The sequence below is a fragment of the Alexandromys fortis genome, unplaced genomic scaffold (genome assembly GCF_014885135.2).
Source record: "Alexandromys fortis isolate MF-2015 unplaced genomic scaffold, M_Fortis_MF-2015_v1.1 scaffold_56, whole genome shotgun sequence".
In the NCBI taxonomy this organism is placed as follows: domain Eukaryota; kingdom Metazoa; phylum Chordata; class Mammalia; order Rodentia; family Cricetidae; genus Alexandromys; species Alexandromys fortis.
In genome coordinates this window covers 7,316,273-7,336,839 of record NW_026067935.1, presented here as the reverse complement: position 1 = coordinate 7,336,839, position 20,567 = coordinate 7,316,273, and the positions used below count along the sequence as shown (strand labels likewise).

Sequence of the window (20,567 nt, the reverse complement as noted above, 5' to 3'; positions counted from 1 at the left end):
CACAGTCCTCTGCCTCTATCTCCTGAGTATTGGGATTAAAGATGTATGCCAACACGCCTACTAATGTGCCTTTTAAATGTGTAATTATTAGAAACTTTAAGGGTAAGCAAGAGCCCAAAGTCTCCACGTTTGATCACCCACTGCAGCGTGTCCTGAATATTGTCATGCTCCACTCTCCCCTTATGGTCTAAGGAAATCCTGGAGTGACTGTGTTCGCTCAGGCTTCTCCTGTAATGGATCAACCAAGGGTTCTTGAGTCTGGAATGATAGGGTCTCACTTTTACTTCTGAAGACCTACTGACTCTCCCCTCTTTGTCTTGCTTTCCAGTGGGAAATTAGTGTCTCCAAAGTGGAAAAACTTCAAGGGCCTGAAGCTCCAGTGGCGGGACAAGATCCGGCTCAACAACGCCATCTGGCGGGCATGGTACATGCAGTGTAAGTGTGTTTGCCAGCCTGGCAGTGGGTGTGCTATGCCACAAGGGCCTCAGTTCTGTGGGATCAGAGCTCTGCATCTTGGAGGCCTGAGTACCTTGGATCTATAGCCTGCTCTTAAAAGATGTTTGCAGCAAAATATTTCCTTAGCAGTCTGTGATAGGAAACCAAGTGATAATAGATCACAGGAACCAGGACATTCACCAGCCATCAGGCAGAGTCAGCCTACAGAGCCCAGAGTCTGGAGGAACAGACATGTGAGACCCTGACCATAGTGTGTGGTGCATGTGGGGTTCTTTTCAGGAGAGTTGGGAGAATGTAGCCAAAAGGTGACACCTGAAGAGCCAAAGAGCAGCTTCTGCTTCTAGCAGGTTAAGAATGCCACTGTAGAGCCCTTATTCCTGGCCTAGCCTGAGGATGGGAGGATGTGGGTTTGAGGAGCGGGCTGGACTTTCCTACTCACTAGCTGCCTTGTATGGACGAGCAGCTTCATTTCTTAGATATTACTGACATCCTTTGCCTTGGGCCTGCATGCTTTCAGTTCTCAGAGCTCTGCATTTCTCCAGCGTGTAGTAGTTTGGGTAGAGCTCCTTCAGCGGTCTTGGTGTAGTTAAAACGTCTCTCTTCTCCCCAACCAGACTTGGAGAAACGCAAGAATCCGGTGTGCCACTTTGTCACTCCGCTAGATGGCTCTGTTGATGTCGACGAGCACCGCCGGCCAGAGGTACTTACCCAGCAAGTGGCTGAGCAGAGGGTGTGGGAAAGGAAGCCTGTCTTCATTTCTCGAGAAACAACCCACCAAAGGACCAAATTCTACAGGAGAAGCTGCAGGGAATAGAGGAGCCTGTGCTGTGCTAGTAGTTGACATGACCTTGAGAAGGAGCAGTGGCCTCCAGAAGATTCTATCTTAGACAGACTGACCTTATAGGCTTCATTCTCTGCTTTCTTCTGAGGGTTACTCAGGGAAAGCTGACTCTATAGCAGAAGAAGGCACATACTCATGCTCTGGGTCATTCCTAGTACCACAAGCAAAACCACCTCTCCAGAAATGTCAGAGAGAACTCAGTGTCCTTCAGCTCTCACTGCAGGTGCAGCCAGCTGGGCAGTACTCTCCTAGCATGCACCAAGCCCTGACTGCCATCTCCAGTACCACATAAACTGAGCGTGGTGTCAGAAGCCCGCAATTCCAGCATGTGAGAGGTAGAGGCAGGGAAATCAGAATTTTAAGGTCATTCTTGATATATAGGGAGTTTGAGGCCAGCCTGAGCTACATGAGACCCTATCTTTGGGGGGGATGACAAACAAACAAAAAAGAAAGAAAAACCTTAAGATAGGGGATGAAAAGAGGTTGAAGAAAAAGTGGCTTTTTATATATTTTTTGTTTTATTATTTTGGTACTAAGGATAGAATCCAGGGCCTCTTACATGCCAGGCAAGTGTTTAACCATTGAGATATACCTCCTGCACCAAAAAACTAATTAAAAAATTTTAAATTAGATGTATTTATTTGTGTGTGTGTGTGTGTGTGTGTGTGTGTGTGTGTGTGTATCACAGCATTTGTGTAGAGGTCAGAGGACAACTTCTGAGAGTCCTTACTTTTTTTTCATCATGTGAATCCCAAGGATTGAATTCAGGTCATCAGCCTTGACAGCAGGTGCCTTTACCCACTGAACCATCTCACCAGCCCTGATTTTCACTCTCTGAGAGCATGGCAGATGCTGCTGGAGAGAGGTATTGGTGGGCCATGTGTGAGTTTCCTTAGCATCCTCAGGCAAGGAGGAATGCTCTCTGCCTCCTCTGAGTGCTGTGAGATTACCCTGTACCCAGTGCAGAGTCACCCTTGGTGTCGTGGGTGTTGAAGCAAAGATACATTTTTAGCCTGAGTTCAAGTTGTAGCTCAGAAGAGAAGAGGTGTGCCAGTGAGTGAAGCCTTCTGACCAGGAGAACCTTCTGAGGCCACTTTAGTAATGGGTACTGGGTGGTCATGGGCTGAGATCTGATCATCATCCAAGACCTGATTTTCGTTTTGGCCTCTCGGTTATAGGCCATCACCACAGAGGGCAAATACTGGAAAAGTCGCATTGAGATTGTGATCCGGGAATATCACAAGTGGAGAACCTACTTCAAGAAAAGGGTAGGTATTGGCAAGGGCTCTCAAAAGAACATGTTCTGGAAGCTCTGGGGGCAGGGTTGGGGCTGGGTAGGCAGGAGGTGGAACTGTATTTAGAATGTAGTCTGAGGCCCTAGACTCCACAGCTACCCCACAGTCACGGAGCATGGTGTGGGAATATTGTACTCAACACCAAACAGTGACTATGGTTTCCTCAGCCATGAATAGGGTTATTTTCTTCTTTGGGCCCACATTCAGGGGATGATGGCCAATAGAATCCCATTCCCAACTCGCTTCCCATATAGTTCACTCACATGTAAGGAGGGGAAGTTGGGGCGTTCCAGGGTTCTTGGTGGCTGCCTCATCTTGCTCCCTTTGCCCACAGCTACAACAACACAAGGATGAGGACCTCTCTAGTCTGGCCCAGGTAAGTGAGCTTGAGAGCCCTGCATCTTGTCTGGATGCAGCAGTGACTTCTGTGCCCCAAGAGAGTCCTGTAGTAGAAGGCCAGACTCAGGAACAGCTCCTTCTCACGTGGAGGTCCTGCAGGTGGCCAAGAAAACAGGCACACTCTGCTGGGTAGGCTAAGGGAATAGCCTTTGCCTCTTAGGAAGCATGCCCCTTTCATGCATGCCAGGACTGAGGATAATAAGTCCAACTGCTTTGAGTCTTTTTCCCCTGTTGGCTAGGATGATGACATGCTCTATTGGCATAAACATGGAGATGGCTGGAAAACCCCAGTCCCCATGGAGGAGGACTCACTGCTGGACACAGATATGCTCATGTCAGAATTCAGTGACACCCTCTTCTCCACACTTTCTTCACACCAACCGGTGGCCTGGCCCAACCCACGGGAAATAGGTAACTAGTCTCTGTCCTTGGACAACTGGATTCCTTCTCTGTGAAGATTCCTCTAGGCCAGGCTTTAATCAGGGCACCTCTGAGCTGTTGCTTGGCACTTATTTAGACTACGCAAGGGAAAAGAGAAGGGTTGCCCAAGCGCCTTGTCTGGGGTCCTGTGCAGTTGCATGGGAAGAGACTAGAAATGGAGCCTTACAGGGGTGACCATTGTTCTTTTAGGCCCACTGTGAGAGATCAGCAGGCTCTGATCTGACCCCGTCTGTGACATCCCACCTGGAGACCATCAGGCTTGTAGGTCCTCAGGGCAGAGCCACAGATGGACAGTGAGAGCAGGGCCAGAGGGCTGTGGGGATGTCGAGTGGGTGTGCCTAGCTTCATGGTGATCCCAGTACTGCCTGTCTTTTCTGTCTCCTGAGGGTAGAGAGGACATAGCTATCTAAGAATGGCCACAAACCCCTAAGAATGTAGAAATCTCAGGCAACTTCCTACAGTTCTTAGAAGGTTCCAGAACTAATTGTTTGTTTTCCTTTGACCTTATTTGAGGTAAAAATCATTCCCTTCTCTAACTTGTAATTCTTGCAGCACATTTGGGAAATGCAGACATGATCCAGCCAGGCCTGATCCCTTTGCAACCCAACCTGGACTTCATGGACACCTTTGAGCCTTTCCAGGGTGAGAGTAGCTCTTGCCCCTCCCATATCAGACTGGTGCCCCTTTTGTAGAGAGGACAGTTGAAAATGGGTGTAAAGGCAAGGCTTGGAATTTTTCAAAACTGAATTTTTTTCTGATAGTAACTGCAAAGCCTGGAAAAGCTTTCTGAGACATTTGAAGGGAGTTGGCATTCTCAGAGAGGGTGTTAGTTAGTGTTTTATTCCTGCTGGGAGCATCGCCTAGGCCTTGACTGTGGGCAGTTCCTTATGTGGACAGCAGAGAGCGCTGTGACACAGCCACTTCCCAGTAAAGTTCCTGCGGTTTGGTCAGCTCCTTGAGCTCTGTCGTTCTCCAGGCCCGAAACACTTAGTATTCCAAATGGTTCAACCAGAATCGTCTGTCTATAGAAAAAATTATCTTTAGGAGGGGTAGGGTGGGAGTCAGGCCCCTGTTTATGTGTCATAATTCCAGAAAATGGTAAGCTCATGGACTTAAAGACTCCCATGTTCTTTTTCAGATCTCTTCTCTTCCAGCCGATCCATTTTTGGCTCCATGCTGCCTACACCACCGTCAATACCTGCCCCAGATCCCAGCAGCCCACCTTCTCAGGTAGAGGAAGCTAGGGGAGCAGGCAGGCATGGCAGATACGGGGCTATCATCCGACTTTACAGCCAGAGCTAGGGTAATGCTGTGACCATAAATTGACAACACGCTGGGACCATTGCTGGATCCAGTACTGAATGCGTGTGAATATGCAAAGAAATTATGGAATCCTCTTTGAAAGCATCCTTAGCTTCCCACAAGGTGGGAGACTGTACCAACAAAGTCATTTTCCTAGGGCCCCACGTAATCTTTGTCCAGCCAGCTCTTTTCTTTATTTCCTTCTCTCTCTCTCTCTCTCTCTCTGTCTCTCTCTCTCTCTCTCTCATCTTCATTGGTGTTTTGCTTGCATGTATGCCTGTGTGAAGATGTCAGGTCCCTGGAACTAGAGTTACAGTTGTGAGCTGCCATGTGGGTTCTGGGAATTGAACCTGGGTCCTCTTGAAGACTAACTAGTGTTTTTTAACCCTTGAACCATCTCTCCAGTCTCCAGCCAGCTCTTTTCCAAGACAAGATTAGTTATAGAAGAAAAAGCATGGATCACTAATACAAATATATTGTGTAAACTGAAGGGTGGTGGTGCACACCTTTAATCCCAGCACTTGGGAGGCAGAGGCAGGTGGATCTCTGTGAGTTCGAGGCCAGCCTGGTTTACAGAGTTCCAGGACACCCAAAGTAACACACAGAGAAACCTTGTCTCGAAAACAATAACAACAACAACAATAAAGTATATGGTTTTTATTTTTATGTAGCAATTAATTAAAGATAATTACAGGTGTTAGGGCTACAGAGCTGAGCAAGGCATAGTTCTCTGCCCTGGGGAGCTCTCAAGTTGGTGATGTATTCAGTTAGTCATCCGGTAATCTGGCACCTTCCCCACCCAGCTCAGATAATCGTTTCTTCTGTAGAGACTTGAGATCTGCACAGGTGATTCCTCATGGTTTTTCTACTCAGGAAGAGCTAGCCTGACTGGAAGTTGATACTTGAAGCTGTCCTGGGGGGAACCCCTGAGCAGCTGTGGTCTAGGCTGCTTCTACTGTGTAACAGAAGATGGCAGAGACTGAGGGCAGACCTAGACCAGACTCTGGAAACCAGATATCCCTAGGCTTCCATCCAGCTTTGTCTGAGCTCTGTGTTATCATTAGTTCCTAATGGAAACAAGACCCCTGCTGACACCCAGGGAACACAGATCCGTTTCTCCAGCAGATCAATGTGTTGGGCATGAGAGATAGCACTTTTGTCCCTTGGTCCCTTCATCTCCATGTCCACAGTTAGTCTCTGTGTTATGTAGTGCCAAACGGTGAGAGCTAATTATCCAATTGTATCTTTGTTTCTTCGTGTTTCTTTCTTCCTCAGGGGAACATCTTGCCAAATACAGCTCTTCCCACTGTGAGCCTGCCCAGTAGCCTCATTGAATCTTCTGCAGCCCCCTCTCTGAATCCCTCCGACGGGCAGGGTTGTGAACACACCTCCCAGACTGTGGATCCATTTATTCAACCTGCAGACTTTGGTCCCTCTGAGCCACCACTGAGTGTCCCACAGCCCTTCCTCCCTGTCTTAACTATGACCTTACTTTCCCCTGGCCCTGCCCCAGCACCTGTCCCAGCTGCATTGCCCTTAGTCTCCCCTCCTGCCTCTACTCTGAGCCCGTCAACTCCACCAGCTTTCCTGCAGCCTCAGAAGTTTGCTGGAGTCAGCAAATCAACCCCTGTAATTACCCACACAGCCTCTACTACTCTTACCCATGATGCTTCTGCTACCACCTTCAGCCAGAGCCAGGGTCTTGTTATCACAGCCCACCACCCAGCCCCCGCTTCATCCCCTTGTGGTCTGGCACTGTCACCTGTACCCCAGCCACCAGTTGTGGGAGCTCCCCAGCCTCATTTAACTTTTATACACCCCAAGCCTGTGTCCTTGACTGGAGTGAGACCCAAGCAACCCCCCAAAATAGTGCCTGCTCCCAAACCTGAGCCTGTGTCCTTGGTATTGAAGAATGCCTGCATTGCTCCAGGTGAGTTGGATTAGGGTTATAGCCTGCCAAGGAGTGATGTTTTCCTTCCTCAAAGGCTTTACGTTTTGACACCTCCCTCCACATTTAAATGGAACAGAGCAATATGGTAGTTCATATGTGCGCTCTCTTTCTATTCTATATGTTTAAACATTAGTCTAGTGTTATCTGGGTGTTGTGACAAGTGCCTGTAAACCCAACATTTGAGAGGTTGAGGCAAGAAGATTTTGGACTTGAGGCCAGTCTGAGTTACATAGTAAGTCCCAGACCAGCCAAGGCTATATAATGAGACCTTATTTAAAGAAACTAAAATTGGGCTGGTAAGATGGCTCAGTAAGAAAAGACATTTGCTGCTAAGCCTGACAACCTGAGTCTGATCTCCAGGATCCACATGGTGGAAGGTGAGAATCAGTTTCTATAAGTGTCCTCTGACTTCCACACATGTACTATGACACTTGCATACCTGCACACATATATACATCACACCAAATGAATAAAATATAATTTAAAATTTAAAGGAAATAAAAATAAGAATTAGATTTGAAAATGTGGTTTGAGAATACATGGTCATGGGCATCTATCTCTTTTTAGGGGATATAGTAGGACTCAAGTAAAAGGTACAAGAATAATTCAGATGCCTTGATGCCTTGGTTTCCCTGGCCATCTGCAGCTCAGCAGTTTTGTTAGTAGTAGCTAGGTCTCTATAGGATCAGACCCTCACTTTCAGCTCTCTTCCTCCCTACAGCTGCATTCTCAGGCCAACCACAAAAGGTGATCATGACATCAGCCCCTCTGAAGAGAGAAGGGATTCTGGCATCTACTGTGTCCCCATCCAATGTGGTCATTGCTTCTGCTGCTATCACCAGGGTAAGGAGATCTAGCCTAGGAGGCCTCTAGCGTCCTCACTCTAGAGTGGCTTTCAGACAATAACTGCTCTGCAGCAGTGGTACATGACCTCCCCCATGGGTCTCCACAGGCTTCTGGAGTCACAGAGTTCCTCAGCCACAGTACAAGTAGCCAGCCTACCCCTGTCTCTCGGCTCTTCTCTCCAAGTACAGTTCAAGACTCTCTGGTGAAGGGCGAGCAGGTCCCACTGCATGGGGGTAGTACCCAAGTCCCTGCCACAGGCTCTAGTAAGTATTTTCCTGAGTGGGGTGCTTTGGGCTTTATGGAGGAAATAAGCAGCTTGCTCCTGATGGGGAGGCCATTCACAGGCTCCATAATCGAGCCTGGCCTACAGAACCTTCAGTCTGCACAGGCTGGGGAAATGCTAACTGGGCATCAGAGTAGTGTAGCCATACCAGCAGAGCAGGCACAGGGGCGGCAGTTGTGTCATGAGCCCAAGTGGGTCACAGTAGTACTCTGGTATATTCCGCGTGGGTCAAAAAGTGGTCGTACTTTTAATTTAACATTTTCAGAGTGGGTGAGAGAAAGAGTAAGGAAATATCCATGTAGAATTTAAAGCACAGAAATAAAGCAGGCTCCAGTGCGCTGAGCACATGGGTTAAGAGCCCTACAAACCTCTATGGGCTACCTTGAGGTGGCATTTTAAGGATTGGGTTAGCAGTTCAGTTCCTCCTCTGAGCAATTGCGGATACCTAGGATGAGGTAGCATTCATGCCATATCCCACATCTAACTTGCCTGCCTCATGGGTTGCTTTGGAACCAAGAAATCCCCTTTGGGATATGGGCAAGGGTTTCTTCAATATTTTCTCTGGGGTAGCCATAGAAGGACTTCCAAGCCTAAGGGCTTGCAAGGAGTCCCTCTGGTTGGTGAGGACTGCCGTGGGGACAGGACAGGGAACCCTCACTTCTTATTTTTTCAGTTCCCTTCCCAAGTGTTTTCCTCTTAAGAGAATTTTTCCCCCTGCAGGCCGTGACTGCCCCAACTCAGGACAAGCCTCTCCATGCCCATCAGAACAAAGTCCCAGTCCTCAGTCTCCCCAGAACAACTGCTCAGGGAAATCTACAGACCCCAAAAATGTGGCTGCATTAAAGGTACTGCTTATTTCTCTTGAGCCTTGATTGCCTTGGTAGGATGGGCGGAAGAAAACATCAGGAAAGGAGAGCCACAGATCTAGCTGGTGTTGCAAACTCAGAACCACTAAGATTAAATTAACTCTGACCATTTCTCATCCTACCACAAGCCCACAACGATTAGGGCCTATTCAGAGCTCTGGGTGGGCACTCTGGGCCCAAGAACCAACAGCAAGTTCTTATGACATGGTAGGGGTGCATGCAACCTTGGCCACACCAGTTGCAGGGAGGAAGCAGGATTGTAGGCACTAGGTTGTAGAGAAGCAGTCAGTCTGGCTGCCAGGGGCCAGAGCTCATACTGCTTTCTAGCCCCTGAGTCCTGCCCGCTCCCTGGTGACTCCTCTTAGAGCTTTTTAGCCATTTGCCTCTCCTGCATAGTTTTCTGGCCTGGCTCGTCATGTGCCTCAAGACACTAGTCTTTCTCTAGCCTCTCAGCATTATGTTGTGCAGTAAGGAGGAACAAGGCCTAGCCTATGTCTCAGTGACCAGTTGATTCTCCAATAGAACCGGCAAAAGCACATCTCAGCTGAACAGAAAAGGCGTTTCAATATCAGGATGGGCTTTAACACCCTGAACAGTTTGATCTCCAATAATTCCAAGCAGGTAAGTTGCTTGAGAGTGTCCTGGTAGCGTGATAGGGCATCTTTCCTGTGTGCCACTGGCCAGCTAAGTACTGCTCCCCTGAGCCACCTGTCCTCCTCAGACTAGCCATGCCATCACACTGCAGAAGACCATGGAGTACATCACCAAGCTGCAGCAGGAGCGGATGCAGATGCAAGAGGAGGCCCGGAGGCTTCGGGAAGAAATTGAGGAGCTCAACACCACCATCATGTGAGGTTCCATTCGAGTGCTCCACCTCATGCATTTCCGTGTCTCAAAAGCAGAGGGGACCCTTTGTGGCCTTTGCTACCTGTATTGCAGCAGTTTAGCTTCTTGTCCTCCTCCCACAGGCCTCTGCCTGTCTGGTCCCCCAGGGTCCTCCTCTACAGTCACCCACCCCAAAGCATCCCCTGACTACTGTTGTTTCAGCTCCTGCCAACAGCTGCTACCTGCCACAGGAGTCCCTGTCAACTGCCGCCAGTCTGACCACATGAAAGACATGTTTGATGAATATGTGAAAAGTAGGATCCTGCAGAATTGGAAATTCTGGATTGTATCCTTGGGTTTTCCTTGCTCTTCCCTTCCCCAGGCAACACACTGAAACAGTGGACAGTGCTCTCGGGCACCCCTTGGAGAAAGAATCTCACAGTTGTCAGAGTTCAGGATAGCAATGCTAGTCTCATCTATCTATCTATCTATCTATCTATCTATCTATCTATCTATCTATCTATCTATCTATCTATCTATCTATCTATCTATCTATCTCAGGGAGAGAAGACTCTGGACCGGCCCTCGGGGCTGGAGAGACCACATCCAAGAGGCTTTGCAGGAAGGGGCAGGGAGGTAGATGGCCTGCTTTACTCTCCAAACTTTGTCAAACAAAAGCAGCTTGATAACTGAAGAGACAGCAAGGTGAGAAGGAGGGGACCCTTCTGACAGCCAGTGACAGAGAGGGTGAGCCCTACCTGCTGTGACATTGGAAAGAAACCAGGACTTACTGAGTTACTGAGAGACCAGACCCTCATGCGGTGGCGTGGTTTGTTTCTTCTTCTCTTCTTATTTGTGGGGGTTTTTAATTATTGTTTTTTTAATTATGTGTGAGTGTATGTGTGTGCACACGTGCGAGTGTGTGTGTTGAGTGCAAGTACCCGCAGAGTCCAAAGAGGGTATTAGATCCATTGGAGCTGGAGTCATAGGCTGTTGTGAGCCTCTTGACACAATCCCTGGGAACTGAACTGGAGTCCTTTGCAAGAGCAGTACACGCTCTTACCTGCCAAACCGTATAGTTCTTTGTTTTGTTTTTTGAGAGAAGAGTCTTTGGTGCCCAGGGTGGTCTTGAACTCCTGAGCTCAAACAATTCTCCTGCCCCAGCTCTCCAAGTAGCTATAGGTAGGGTTTGAAGCCTGTTCCCTCAGATTTTTCTCTGCCTTTGTGTCCCCTAGTCTTGAGTACCACAATAAAGCATGTCCACCCAGGTGCCAGGACCTGTCTTCTGGCCAAGGCTGCTCTGATCTCAGTCTTCGAGGTGGCAGCATTGCTTTACAGGATGGTTGCTGCCCATCTGTTTCCCAACAGCTCTGCTCTGAACATGGTCCGCTTATGCGACAGGTCACCTACGACATAGGACAGTCCCTGCAAACACAGTTGTATGGAAAGAAGGAAAGCATGGTGAAGGTGGAGTGAGTGTGTGTGTCCTGCACTTCAGAAGCTAAGTTTGTTTCTATTTTGTTTGCTGGTTGTTTTTGAGGCTGTCTCACTTATAGTGCAGCTGGTCTAGGACTTGCTTTGCAGTACAGTATCCTCTTCCTCGTAAGTGTGCCACCGTGCCTGTGTATTTGTACTACTTTTATTCGTGTTGAGAATGAGACTCAAGGCTTCACACACACTGTCTAGGTCAGGACTCTATTGAGATGGCCGACAGCATGCCTCTTCCCCAGCTTGCTTTGCTGTCTTATTCTGCCATTAGTAGAGCCTGGTCACATGTGGAATGTGTCAGAAGTGCTTCGGTGAAATGCTACATTCCTCATTTTTAGGCTAAGGTGGGTACTGTAGACATCATAATTCAAGAAAAACATTTCTATCTCTACTGGGCCCATCCTGTAATCCTTTGGGAGCTCTGCAGGATGTGGGGAGCTTGCAGGCTGTGCACAACACAAATGTCAGGCTCCAGCTTCAGACATTTTGCTTTTGAGTGTTGTGTTGTGTGCCTCTCATGTTCCTGTCGTGTCTCCTCTCTTTCCACACAACTGTCTCCTGTAACTGGCTAACCTATGGTCTCATGTTCACCTCATTGTTTACCCCTGTACCAGGCCAAAGAAACTGTCTTCTGTCTCCTCAAAGGTCAGTCATAGTAAGAGCAAACCATGGAATCTCATGGTGGGCACACCTTGCCTGGCAGTAACTGACCTGGCCCTTCCTCTCTCTGGTCAGTTTTCTGTAGGTAATTATTTGCCATTTCTGAGGGAGGTCAGCAGGTAAGCCTTCTTTCTCTGTGTCTCCTTAGCCCTCCCCAGGGCTCACCTTTTCCTTAACACAGTCCTGTAGTTCAGCATGATCATCCAGCCACTGTTCGAGTCTTTCAAGGGAATGGTGTCTACCAGCAGCTTGGATGAGTTTCACCGGACAGCGCTTTCCTGGCTGGACCAGCACTGTTCTTTGCCTGTCCTCAGGCCAAGTGAGTCCGGAATACCGGAGTTTGCTACTTCATGCTGGTTCAGAAGGGAGAAGAACCCTTATGTGGGCAGTGCTAGAAAAGTTTAAACTCTACTGCACAAAGCCAGGCCAGCCAGGCCAGAGGCATGAGGACAACATTGAAGGGATCCTAGAACCAGACAAGCTCTAGGAGCCAGCCTGGGTCCCTGAGCTCCCCACAGCAGGCCTGAAGTCAGTCACATCCAACTTACATTTGTTGAATATTTGTTATTTGCCAGACTGTTTTAGGTAAATTTTGTGCTTTCTTACTTAATTTCTTATTTAGTTTTAAAACTATAACCATATATTAAAGTTACAGAAGTTCAGTATTAGAGCAAGAACAACACTCTGGCAGCAGCTGCTCCTGCTCCATAGGCAGGTTGTGAGATTGGGTCTCAGAATGGGGCCCCGTCATTCTCCCCATAGTTGAACTCTGACCATCATCCTTAATGCTTGGGAATCACTAAATAGGGTTGCGTGTGTGAAGTTTGCATCCTGTCATTCTGAGTCTTGTGCCCAGGCTAATCACTGCCTCCTCTCTCTTGCAGTGGTGCTGAGTACCCTCCGGCAGCTGAGCACCACCACCTCCATCCTGACAGACCCATCCCAGCTGCCAGAGCAGGCATCAGAGGCTGTTTCCAGGATTGGCAAGAGATTGGGGGAATCCTAAGATTAGTTGGCATGTGGCTGCATGAGATACCTGAAGACCCCCCTGTACCCTTCCTGATGCACAGCCTCAGGGCTGCCCTTGACTCCTGGGGCTCACTGCACCTATCAGGACGATGCTGTGCTCAGGTCTGAAGCAGGCTGGGGCCTGCCCACAGCAGATCCCATCTTGGGAACCTAGCTGTGCCCTCTCACTCAGTGACTCAATCACAGTCTCCCCTGCGTTTGGGGGGCCCAGACAAAGGGAAACATCAGCTGTTCTGCTCCTGCCCCCCTGGTGGCCTACTGGGGTCCAGGGCTAGCAAGTGCAAGACAAGAGACAAAGCCTAGTCCTGCAGGTGGGATCACCCAGGGTCCTCAGGATTCCTTTCTTGAGACTTAGAGACTTGGCCCTGCCACATCATTATCCACTTGTGCTCCTCTGGCAACCCTGCACACTTTCTTCCTCTCCATCTCCTGCGGGGCAGCACCTGACCTCTGGGCTACCGCTCTGACCTCTGCAAAAAGGAATGTGCCTCCTCCCTGGTGTATCCTATTGAAGGGGAAATCTCCACCAACCCCTGAGCACACACGGAGAGTAATGGGTATGGAGGCCAACTGGACAGGACAGCGGCGCATGCAGTGCACTCGGAGACCCTCCAAGCAGTGTCACATCTATTATGTCTCAGTCCTACCTGGCATCACGGTCACCATGATGTTCCCAACATTGCCAGGGACTGGCCTAGAGCCTTGGCCTTGCCTCCCAGCTGAGGCCCTTCTGTGCCTGTTTCCGCCCACTTGTACTCTGCAGTTATGGAGGAGGCAAGTCACACTCCATGATGCTGCTGTCATCCTGGTCATTTTATCTGACGTTTAGCTGGGAGCTCCAAACCAGGACAGTTCTCAGACCAAAGATGTCATCCTACTAAACAAGTCTGACCAACCTTGTATGAGGAGGAAGAAACAGTGGACAGGCAGGATGCCAAGAGTCAGCCAGTGAAGCTGTCTCCAGGCTAGATGGTAAAGAGCTGTGCTCAGATTTGAACCAGTGAAGCTTGGAGGGTGACGTGTGTCTGAAGGTTCAAGTGCCCTAGTGTGCGTGTTACAGTTGGTAGAGACAGGGAAAGGTTGGAGGAGAGGGCACTTGACCCTATCCTTCTCCTTGCTGCCTCTGAGATGCTGCAGGTGGTGAGGTACTCTTTCCAGCTCTCAGGGAGCCCAGTCAAGGGCACCTCCGGGAAGAATGTGCTTTTTTCTCCTGCTGTGACACCTAGAGCAGGCAGCAGGCTTTTGAACTCTGTCCTCGCCCCTCCTCACCATGCTGCCTGTGAAGAGGGGACCACGTGAAGAGGGGAGCCCAGCATGTTCCCTGAAGTTCTGATTCATCGGAAGCTCCTGCTGATGCCCGAGGCCTGCCCTGGACTAAATAGGTGGAGAACAAAGAAAGGGTAGGGGCTGCTGGCTGTGCCACTGTCGATGCTATGAGCCCCTGACCACATGCTTGCTCCATTGTCTAATTTCTGTCCTGTTTGGGAATAGCATGGTGGCCCTCCTTAGCCGACCCCAGAAAGCATGTTTACAGGTTGAAGGATGAGCACAAGGCCCGTGGGCTGAGCCTTGGGGTTTCCACCGAGCACCCCATCCTTTCCCAAAAATAAGGTGAAATCATTCTTCAGAAGATGCAGGCCACTGTGGTAGAAGGAAAAACTAAACCGCTGCTGTGAGGGCCTCGAGAAGCCCAGCCCTTCCTCCTCCCATGCCACGTGACATGGGCCACACCATGGACTCCAGGTTCTCTCTGCCCTTGCTGGGGAGTAACCTTGTGTTTAAAACTCTGTGGGTATAAGATTGGCCTTTTGCTTCTCTTGCCTACCTCTCCACCATTTTGCTGAGTTAATCTCATCCTGTTTCATCAGACGTTTAAGGCTGTTAGAGTGTGTAAAACTGGGGTGAGAGAGGAGAGTGAGAGTGTGTGTGTGTGTGTGTGCACGCGCGTGCATACATGCCTGTGTGTCTCTGTGTGTGTGTGTCCTGGTAGACTTTATTAGGTGCATTTTTTTTTTTTTTTAGTGACTCCATTTTTCTTTTCTTGGTGCTCACTTAGGCCGTGGCTATGAGGTCACGATGCTTTAAAGTCTTCAGGAATGATTCTACCTTAGAGATTTTCTTGTTTTGAAATCTTGCCTGATGAACCCGGCCAATCAGAGGGTCCTAGCTTTGACTTCTCTCCTGGACACCAAGGCCCCTGTGCTCGGGGTCTCCCTGGGTGCTGGCCACACTGTTGGACCAGGGCTTGTTTACAGTTCTTTCACTCCCATTCCTGTCCCCGTTCACTTGGTAGAAACTTCAGAATGTTGTCGCTTTGGAGACTAAGAATATCGGCCTAAAAGGATAACCCACAAAGCCACCTGGGAAATCTCTGCGAGGGTTTCTGTGAAATCTTCACAAGCCATCAGCGCATGTTCTTTCTGTTCTTTCACTATGAGTGGGTCCTGCAGAGGCAGGGTAGCTCTGGCTAAAGGGCTTCCTCAAAGTTAGCAGAAGGTTATGCACCAGTTGTCACCCTCGGGAGAGGCTAGCCATGTTGCAGTGGCTTCGCACAGCACAAAGGAAACAGTGCAGCTTCAGAACTTGGTGTTGATATACTGGGTCTTGTAAAAGAGGCTAGAAGTGATCAGCTAGCACGGATTCTCATGTGACCCAACCATGAACCCTGGATGTTGTCAGTGTGCTCAGGACCTGTTACCTCCCAATAGTCCCCCCACCCCCTCCCCCTGCCCAACATACATACTTTAGAGATCTGTCCTCAGATCTATGCCCTGGTGAAGAGTGACATCCCTGTAGATTCCTAGAGGACACGGCATCTGTTTGCTGGTATAGTCCAGTGGCAGATGGCACTGTGACTGCCTGCTGGATCACCTGGCCTCGGCTCAGCCTTGCCTCCGTTCACTTACTCTTGTCTTCCTTCTACACTGTCAGATCCCTTTCTGTTTGGGTTTTTTTTTTTTTTTTTTGATTTTTTGAGACAAGGTTTCTCTGTAGCTTTGTAGCCTGTCCTGGAACTTGCTCTTGTAGACCAGGCTGGCCTCGAACTCACGGAGATCCACCTGCCTCTGCCTCCCGAGTGCTGGGATTAAAGGCATGCGCCACCACTGCTCTGCTCCCTTTCTGTTCCTTCTAACCTGGCTCCTCAAGCCTCTCAGTCCTACTGGCTCCTCAAGGCTCTCAGTCCTACTACCTGAGGTGTTCTGAGAGACCCTGGGTGTGTGCTGGCAAGGTGTATGGTCAGTGAAACAGGAATAGTCACCTGGAGTGCCAGTGTTGCCAAGAAGTGCAACTTTGAGCTCAGTCCCTTGATGCTTTGTAGTGTTTCAGAGGACCTGTTTCTGGGTCTGCGCATGTCTGGAAGGAAAGGGAAAGTTAGGTTGCAGTGGCAGAGCATGAAGCTCAGGCATGTATGAAGTATGTTCCTCCAGCACACACCTTGCCTAGGATCTACTTAACAGGTTTTGAGATTGTTTGTTTTTTGTTTTTCCAGGGAGGGTTTCTCTGTGTAGCTTTGGAGCCTGTCCTGAAACTCACTCTGTAGACCAGACTGGCCTTGAATTCAGAGACCCACCTGCCTCTGCCTGGAACGTGCTGGGTTTAAAGGCGTGTGCCCTCCCTGCCCGGCTAGGTGTTGTGATCTTAAGACCCATAGGCAGCTGGTGGGAGACACCAGCAGTGTGAGAGAAGCCTTAGGAAACAGCTCTCACCCTGTGCCTCTTCAGATGTGGGCAAGAACAGGTCGGCTACCAGCTTTCTGAGGAACAGCCTCCCTGTTCACTAGATAGGACTGACTGCTGTCAGAGCTTGCCAGACTCAACCTTCTGGGAAGAAAAGGGAACTTTCCATAATGAATGATAACGTGTGTGTGCACGCGCGCTTGCTCAAGCCTGTGTGTGTGTGCATGTGTGCTTACTTTGTGGAATTTTATTTTTGTGAGATTCCTTTCCAGTTATTTAGCAGAATTCACCTGTATCTTTCTGCCAATTTTGGTTCCACAATTATAACCCTGGGCATAGTGAATTTGGAATTCCGTTGGGATTTCTGATCTGGCATTCTCAAGAACTGAGATTGCAGAAGGGAGGGAGACACTGACATTTCCTAGTTTACATCCTGCAGGTTAAAAGGTCTCATGGCCTCAACTAGTCTGTGTCTCTCCTAGGGGAATCCAGTATCCCACCCCACGTACCTGGTCACCTGGGTCTTCACCCTGTAAAGGGAGAGCAGGCTTGTTTGCCTGCTCTGTAATGCCCCAGCTGAAGCAGCATGTTCTCCTTCAAGTCCTTGAGGTTTCAGCTTCTGTGCACAGGCTGAGTGTCGGTCGTGTGCTTTGGTGATGGTGTAGGGCTCCTGGGTGAGGGTGGGCTTCACTTAAACCAGAGACCTTGGGGCTGCTCCTGAGCTGGTCCTCTCGATGCCCTGCTGTGACAGGCATGTTCCACCAGCTGTACCCAACACTACAATGCAGTTTTAAAACTATATTTGCATCTAAGACAATAAATAAACTTATTTTTTTTGGAAAGCTTGTTCTGTGTGACTTTCGATGCTGCCCATCGAGCAGTGGGAGGGATGAAATAAGGAGATCGGAGCCGTATGATGTCCTGGCTGACTGGCTCTCTGCAACCAGGAGTAGAGGTATATGGAGTGGGTGGGCAGGAGGATTCTGGAGGTGTGTCCATGAAGATGGTAGTGCTCGAAGCCTGCATGCAGAGAGAACGGGTGACAGACACTGGACATGCTGAGTGCTACCTACGCGCTCTCACACCTTTGGTCTGGTAACTCATGGAGCTCTATGCCCATAATGTACATTACAGTTAACATGGCCTACACTTTAGAAGGGTCCCAGTAGCTTCCTTTGCTAACTGTTGACCCAGCATCCTAGACAGAATACTGAAATGTTGACCAGTAGAGATGCCCTTTTGTCTAGGGCTGAGAAGGTTCTGATCGTCTCTTTAAATCGGAAGCTTTCTTTTCCGTCACACCGTCTTCCCTAGTTGATCACCTCACCCTGACTCCGCACCTGGACAGAGTGGCTAACAAGAGCCAGCCTCTATGGGAACTACTGGCTTTTTTCATGAGGTAACAGCCTAGATCTAAATCTCTTTACCTGAAACTCTCTGAGCTAATAGGCACTCTTATCTTCTCAAAACGCCACACCTCCAAGAAAAAAAATTCTTGGCATGAAGCAAGAGAACTGGAGTCCCTTCAGAGAAAGGTTAAGTGGTTCACAGCTTGTTAGCTTAACGGACCTTGGTTTCCACTGTGCTAACTGAGAGCTCTCTGCTCTGATCTTCTCAAAGTTTTGAATTCATCTCTATGCATCTCTAGGGTTTTGGAAAATGCTACAAGAGGCAGAATTTGGAGGAGGTCAAGTTTGGGTGAACCGGAGCGCCAATTGTTGTTCTTTTTAAAAAATGCTGCAAGATCCCTGTGGCAGTAGGCAGCAGAAATGCTGTAGGTCCCAAATGGCGGTGGCGGGCCATGTGGTGGCAGGCAGTGGGCTCTGGGAGCAGCCAGTCCCAGACAGAAATGGCTGCTGGTCCCAGAGCGGTGGCCTGAGCAGTGGTGGCAGGCCATGTGGTGGCAGACAGTCCCAGGCAGAGATGGCTGCTGGTCTCAGAGCAGTGGTGGCGGGCCATGTGGCAGCAGGCAGTGGGCCCCAGGCAGAGAAGGCTGCTGGTCCCTGAGCAATGGCTGGTCCCAGGCAGGGAGACACATGGCGGGCGGGCAGAAGACAGAAACATGGATAGACACGACATGCAGGGTGAGGTTGAATGTTTATTCAGGGGGTTATGGAGGAGGAAGGGTGAAGGGGGGGACAGAGAGAGAGGGAGAGAGAGAAAGAAGAGGAGAAAGAGACAGAGAGGGGGGGGGAAGCAGAGAAGTGGGGAGAGAGAGGCAGAAGCGAAGCTGCCTCTCCGAGAGGAAGATGGAAAAGAGAGTGAGCTCAGGCTGGAAGCTGAAGATCAGCCTGCCTCAGCGAAAGGGGGAGGGAGTGGGCGTGGCTTGTCTCTTAAAGGGACCAATACCATAACATTCCCAGGTCTTCCTTATAATAAAAAGATTAGATCTCTTAAAAGGACCTTTTGGTGCCGTGACTCGGATGATTCGCCTGCCCCAGACTTCCACCCGGGGCTGGAGTTCCGGCTTTAGGCACTGTCCGGGACTCTGAGCTCCTTCCTGGGGCAGAATCAGGACTCGAGGACCTTCTCTACAATGACCCACGTGTTCCATCTGCCGCAGCTCCTCCAAACAACAAATCAACTAATCGTGAGTGTCCCCATCTCGGCCAGCTTAACCATCTCTTTTAACCCAAGGGATTGACCATTGAGCTCCCGGCAACCCTTCACGGCTTTTAGGGATGGGGGGACCTCCAACTGCGGGCTTTCAGGGCCTCGGTTGTTCCCTTCGCTGGCATTCAAGTCGGCTTGTCTCCTGTGCTAAGCCTGTGCCTGGGGTGGCATTGCCTTAGCCAGCCCCTCAGCTCACCCGCGCCTGGAGGCCCGGGGTCTCCAGTTCTTCCTCTTTTTCTTTTTTCATTCCTTTTCTTCCTTCTTTTCGTCGTAACTGCTGCTATGGTGCAGCACGCCGCTACGGTGCGGCCTGACCTTGGCTGAATCCCTCCTGACCAGAGGCTCGATTCAGCCAGGTTATAACACCCTCCCATGGAATCGGACGCCTTTTCATAGGGCCTGCGGGTGTTTTTGCCATCTGCATCTCGTCTTAAGGGGGAGCCGTTCTCATTGTAGGCTTGAGGTGCCACAGTTTTTGCGGGTGTTGCGCGGCCTTGACCATGGGAGCCAAGACATCCAGACCTATCACTCTGGCCTCATGCTTTAATGCCTCACACTTATCAGTTTTTGTCCAAAATGGCCCCCTTAAAAAAAATTAAATGGCCGGTTTTTTGGGTTCCAGCCTTTTGCCCCTCCCCTCTGTGGCTTTTGTTATGGCATGGCAGCTCATCAACAGAGCAGACAACATGTGGCGGTCGCCATCTTGGCTGAGGGTCAGATGGGTCAGGTGACTTTTTCGCCATCTTGGCAGAAGGCCAGATGGGTCAGGTGACCTTTTCGCCATCTTGGCTGAGAGCCAGGTCACGTGACCACACTCTCCCGGTTTTACCCTGCCTTCTCACCCGGTTTTCACTAAACTCATACTAACTCTTTTAAATGTGTTTTGAGCAATGGTCAAATGCCTTTGATAGGGCCCGTCAGAGGCGTCCACGTTGCCCAATTCTTGTTCACTCTCTCTATGTATAATTGTTTATTACATCTCATTTCAGACTACAAACCATGTGTCTCATATTTAAACTGGTATGTACCTTTAAGTCTCTTAAGTTGTTCTCTTCCATTGGCAGTTCTGCCACTAACCTTATATTACAAGCAGTTTTTTGCCCTCAACTGCTCAGAGATCTAGGGAATGTGATATTTAAGTATTTAATTATTAAAAACTTTTCACAACAACTAAAAAGAGAAAGGTTGGCTCCTAGCAGCAGCTCTCTGCTCCCTCCAAAGAAAGACAGTCACGCGCAAAACAATGTCCTTCTGCATTTCGCTTTGACTACCGAGTGCTGACCATTGGGCAAAACTGCCTTTCATCTAAACTAAAGACCTCTGGATGTGGACGGAATCACTGGAATCGACAGTTTAGCTGCTCAGGTCAAGGTAGGCCTGCCTTCCTACAGATTTCTTAGCCCACAGGATCTTCTGGAGCCTGGCAGGCCCTGCGCTAAACAGCAAAGCTCAAGTGCAACCTTCAACAACCATGGGGGATCCAAAAAGAGTAGCTCTTGGTGCCAACCAAGTAAGTTCTCTGTCATTTTTTAATCAGTAACTCAAGTAAAATTTTTCTTTTTTTTTTTTTATTGAGAATAGGAAAAAAAAGTTTC

General features: G+C 49.3%; 1 protein-coding gene across 1 annotated transcript in view; it reads left to right on the top strand.

Annotated features, from left to right (window-relative positions):
- Mlxip (MLX interacting protein) overlaps window positions 1-17,201 on the top strand; it is a 59,405-nt gene extending 42,204 nt beyond the window's left edge. Inside the window, exons 2-17 of the mRNA XM_050146530.1 lie at window positions 329-435; window positions 1,071-1,156; window positions 2,476-2,565; window positions 2,927-2,968; window positions 3,231-3,402; window positions 3,985-4,074; window positions 4,571-4,662; window positions 6,010-6,664; window positions 7,407-7,528; window positions 7,638-7,794; window positions 8,535-8,659; window positions 9,203-9,301; window positions 9,402-9,529; window positions 9,728-9,851; window positions 11,843-11,972; window positions 12,538-17,201. Of these exons, the coding sequence (XP_050002487.1) occupies window positions 329-435; window positions 1,071-1,156; window positions 2,476-2,565; window positions 2,927-2,968; window positions 3,231-3,402; window positions 3,985-4,074; window positions 4,571-4,662; window positions 6,010-6,664; window positions 7,407-7,528; window positions 7,638-7,794; window positions 8,535-8,659; window positions 9,203-9,301; window positions 9,402-9,529; window positions 9,728-9,851; window positions 11,843-11,972; window positions 12,538-12,659 (2,341 nt within the window). The 3' untranslated portion in view covers window positions 12,660-17,201. The remainder of the gene's footprint in view (window positions 1-328; window positions 436-1,070; window positions 1,157-2,475; window positions 2,566-2,926; window positions 2,969-3,230; window positions 3,403-3,984; window positions 4,075-4,570; window positions 4,663-6,009; window positions 6,665-7,406; window positions 7,529-7,637; window positions 7,795-8,534; window positions 8,660-9,202; window positions 9,302-9,401; window positions 9,530-9,727; window positions 9,852-11,842; window positions 11,973-12,537) is intronic.
- The last annotated feature ends 3,366 nt before the right edge of the window (window positions 17,202-20,567 follow it).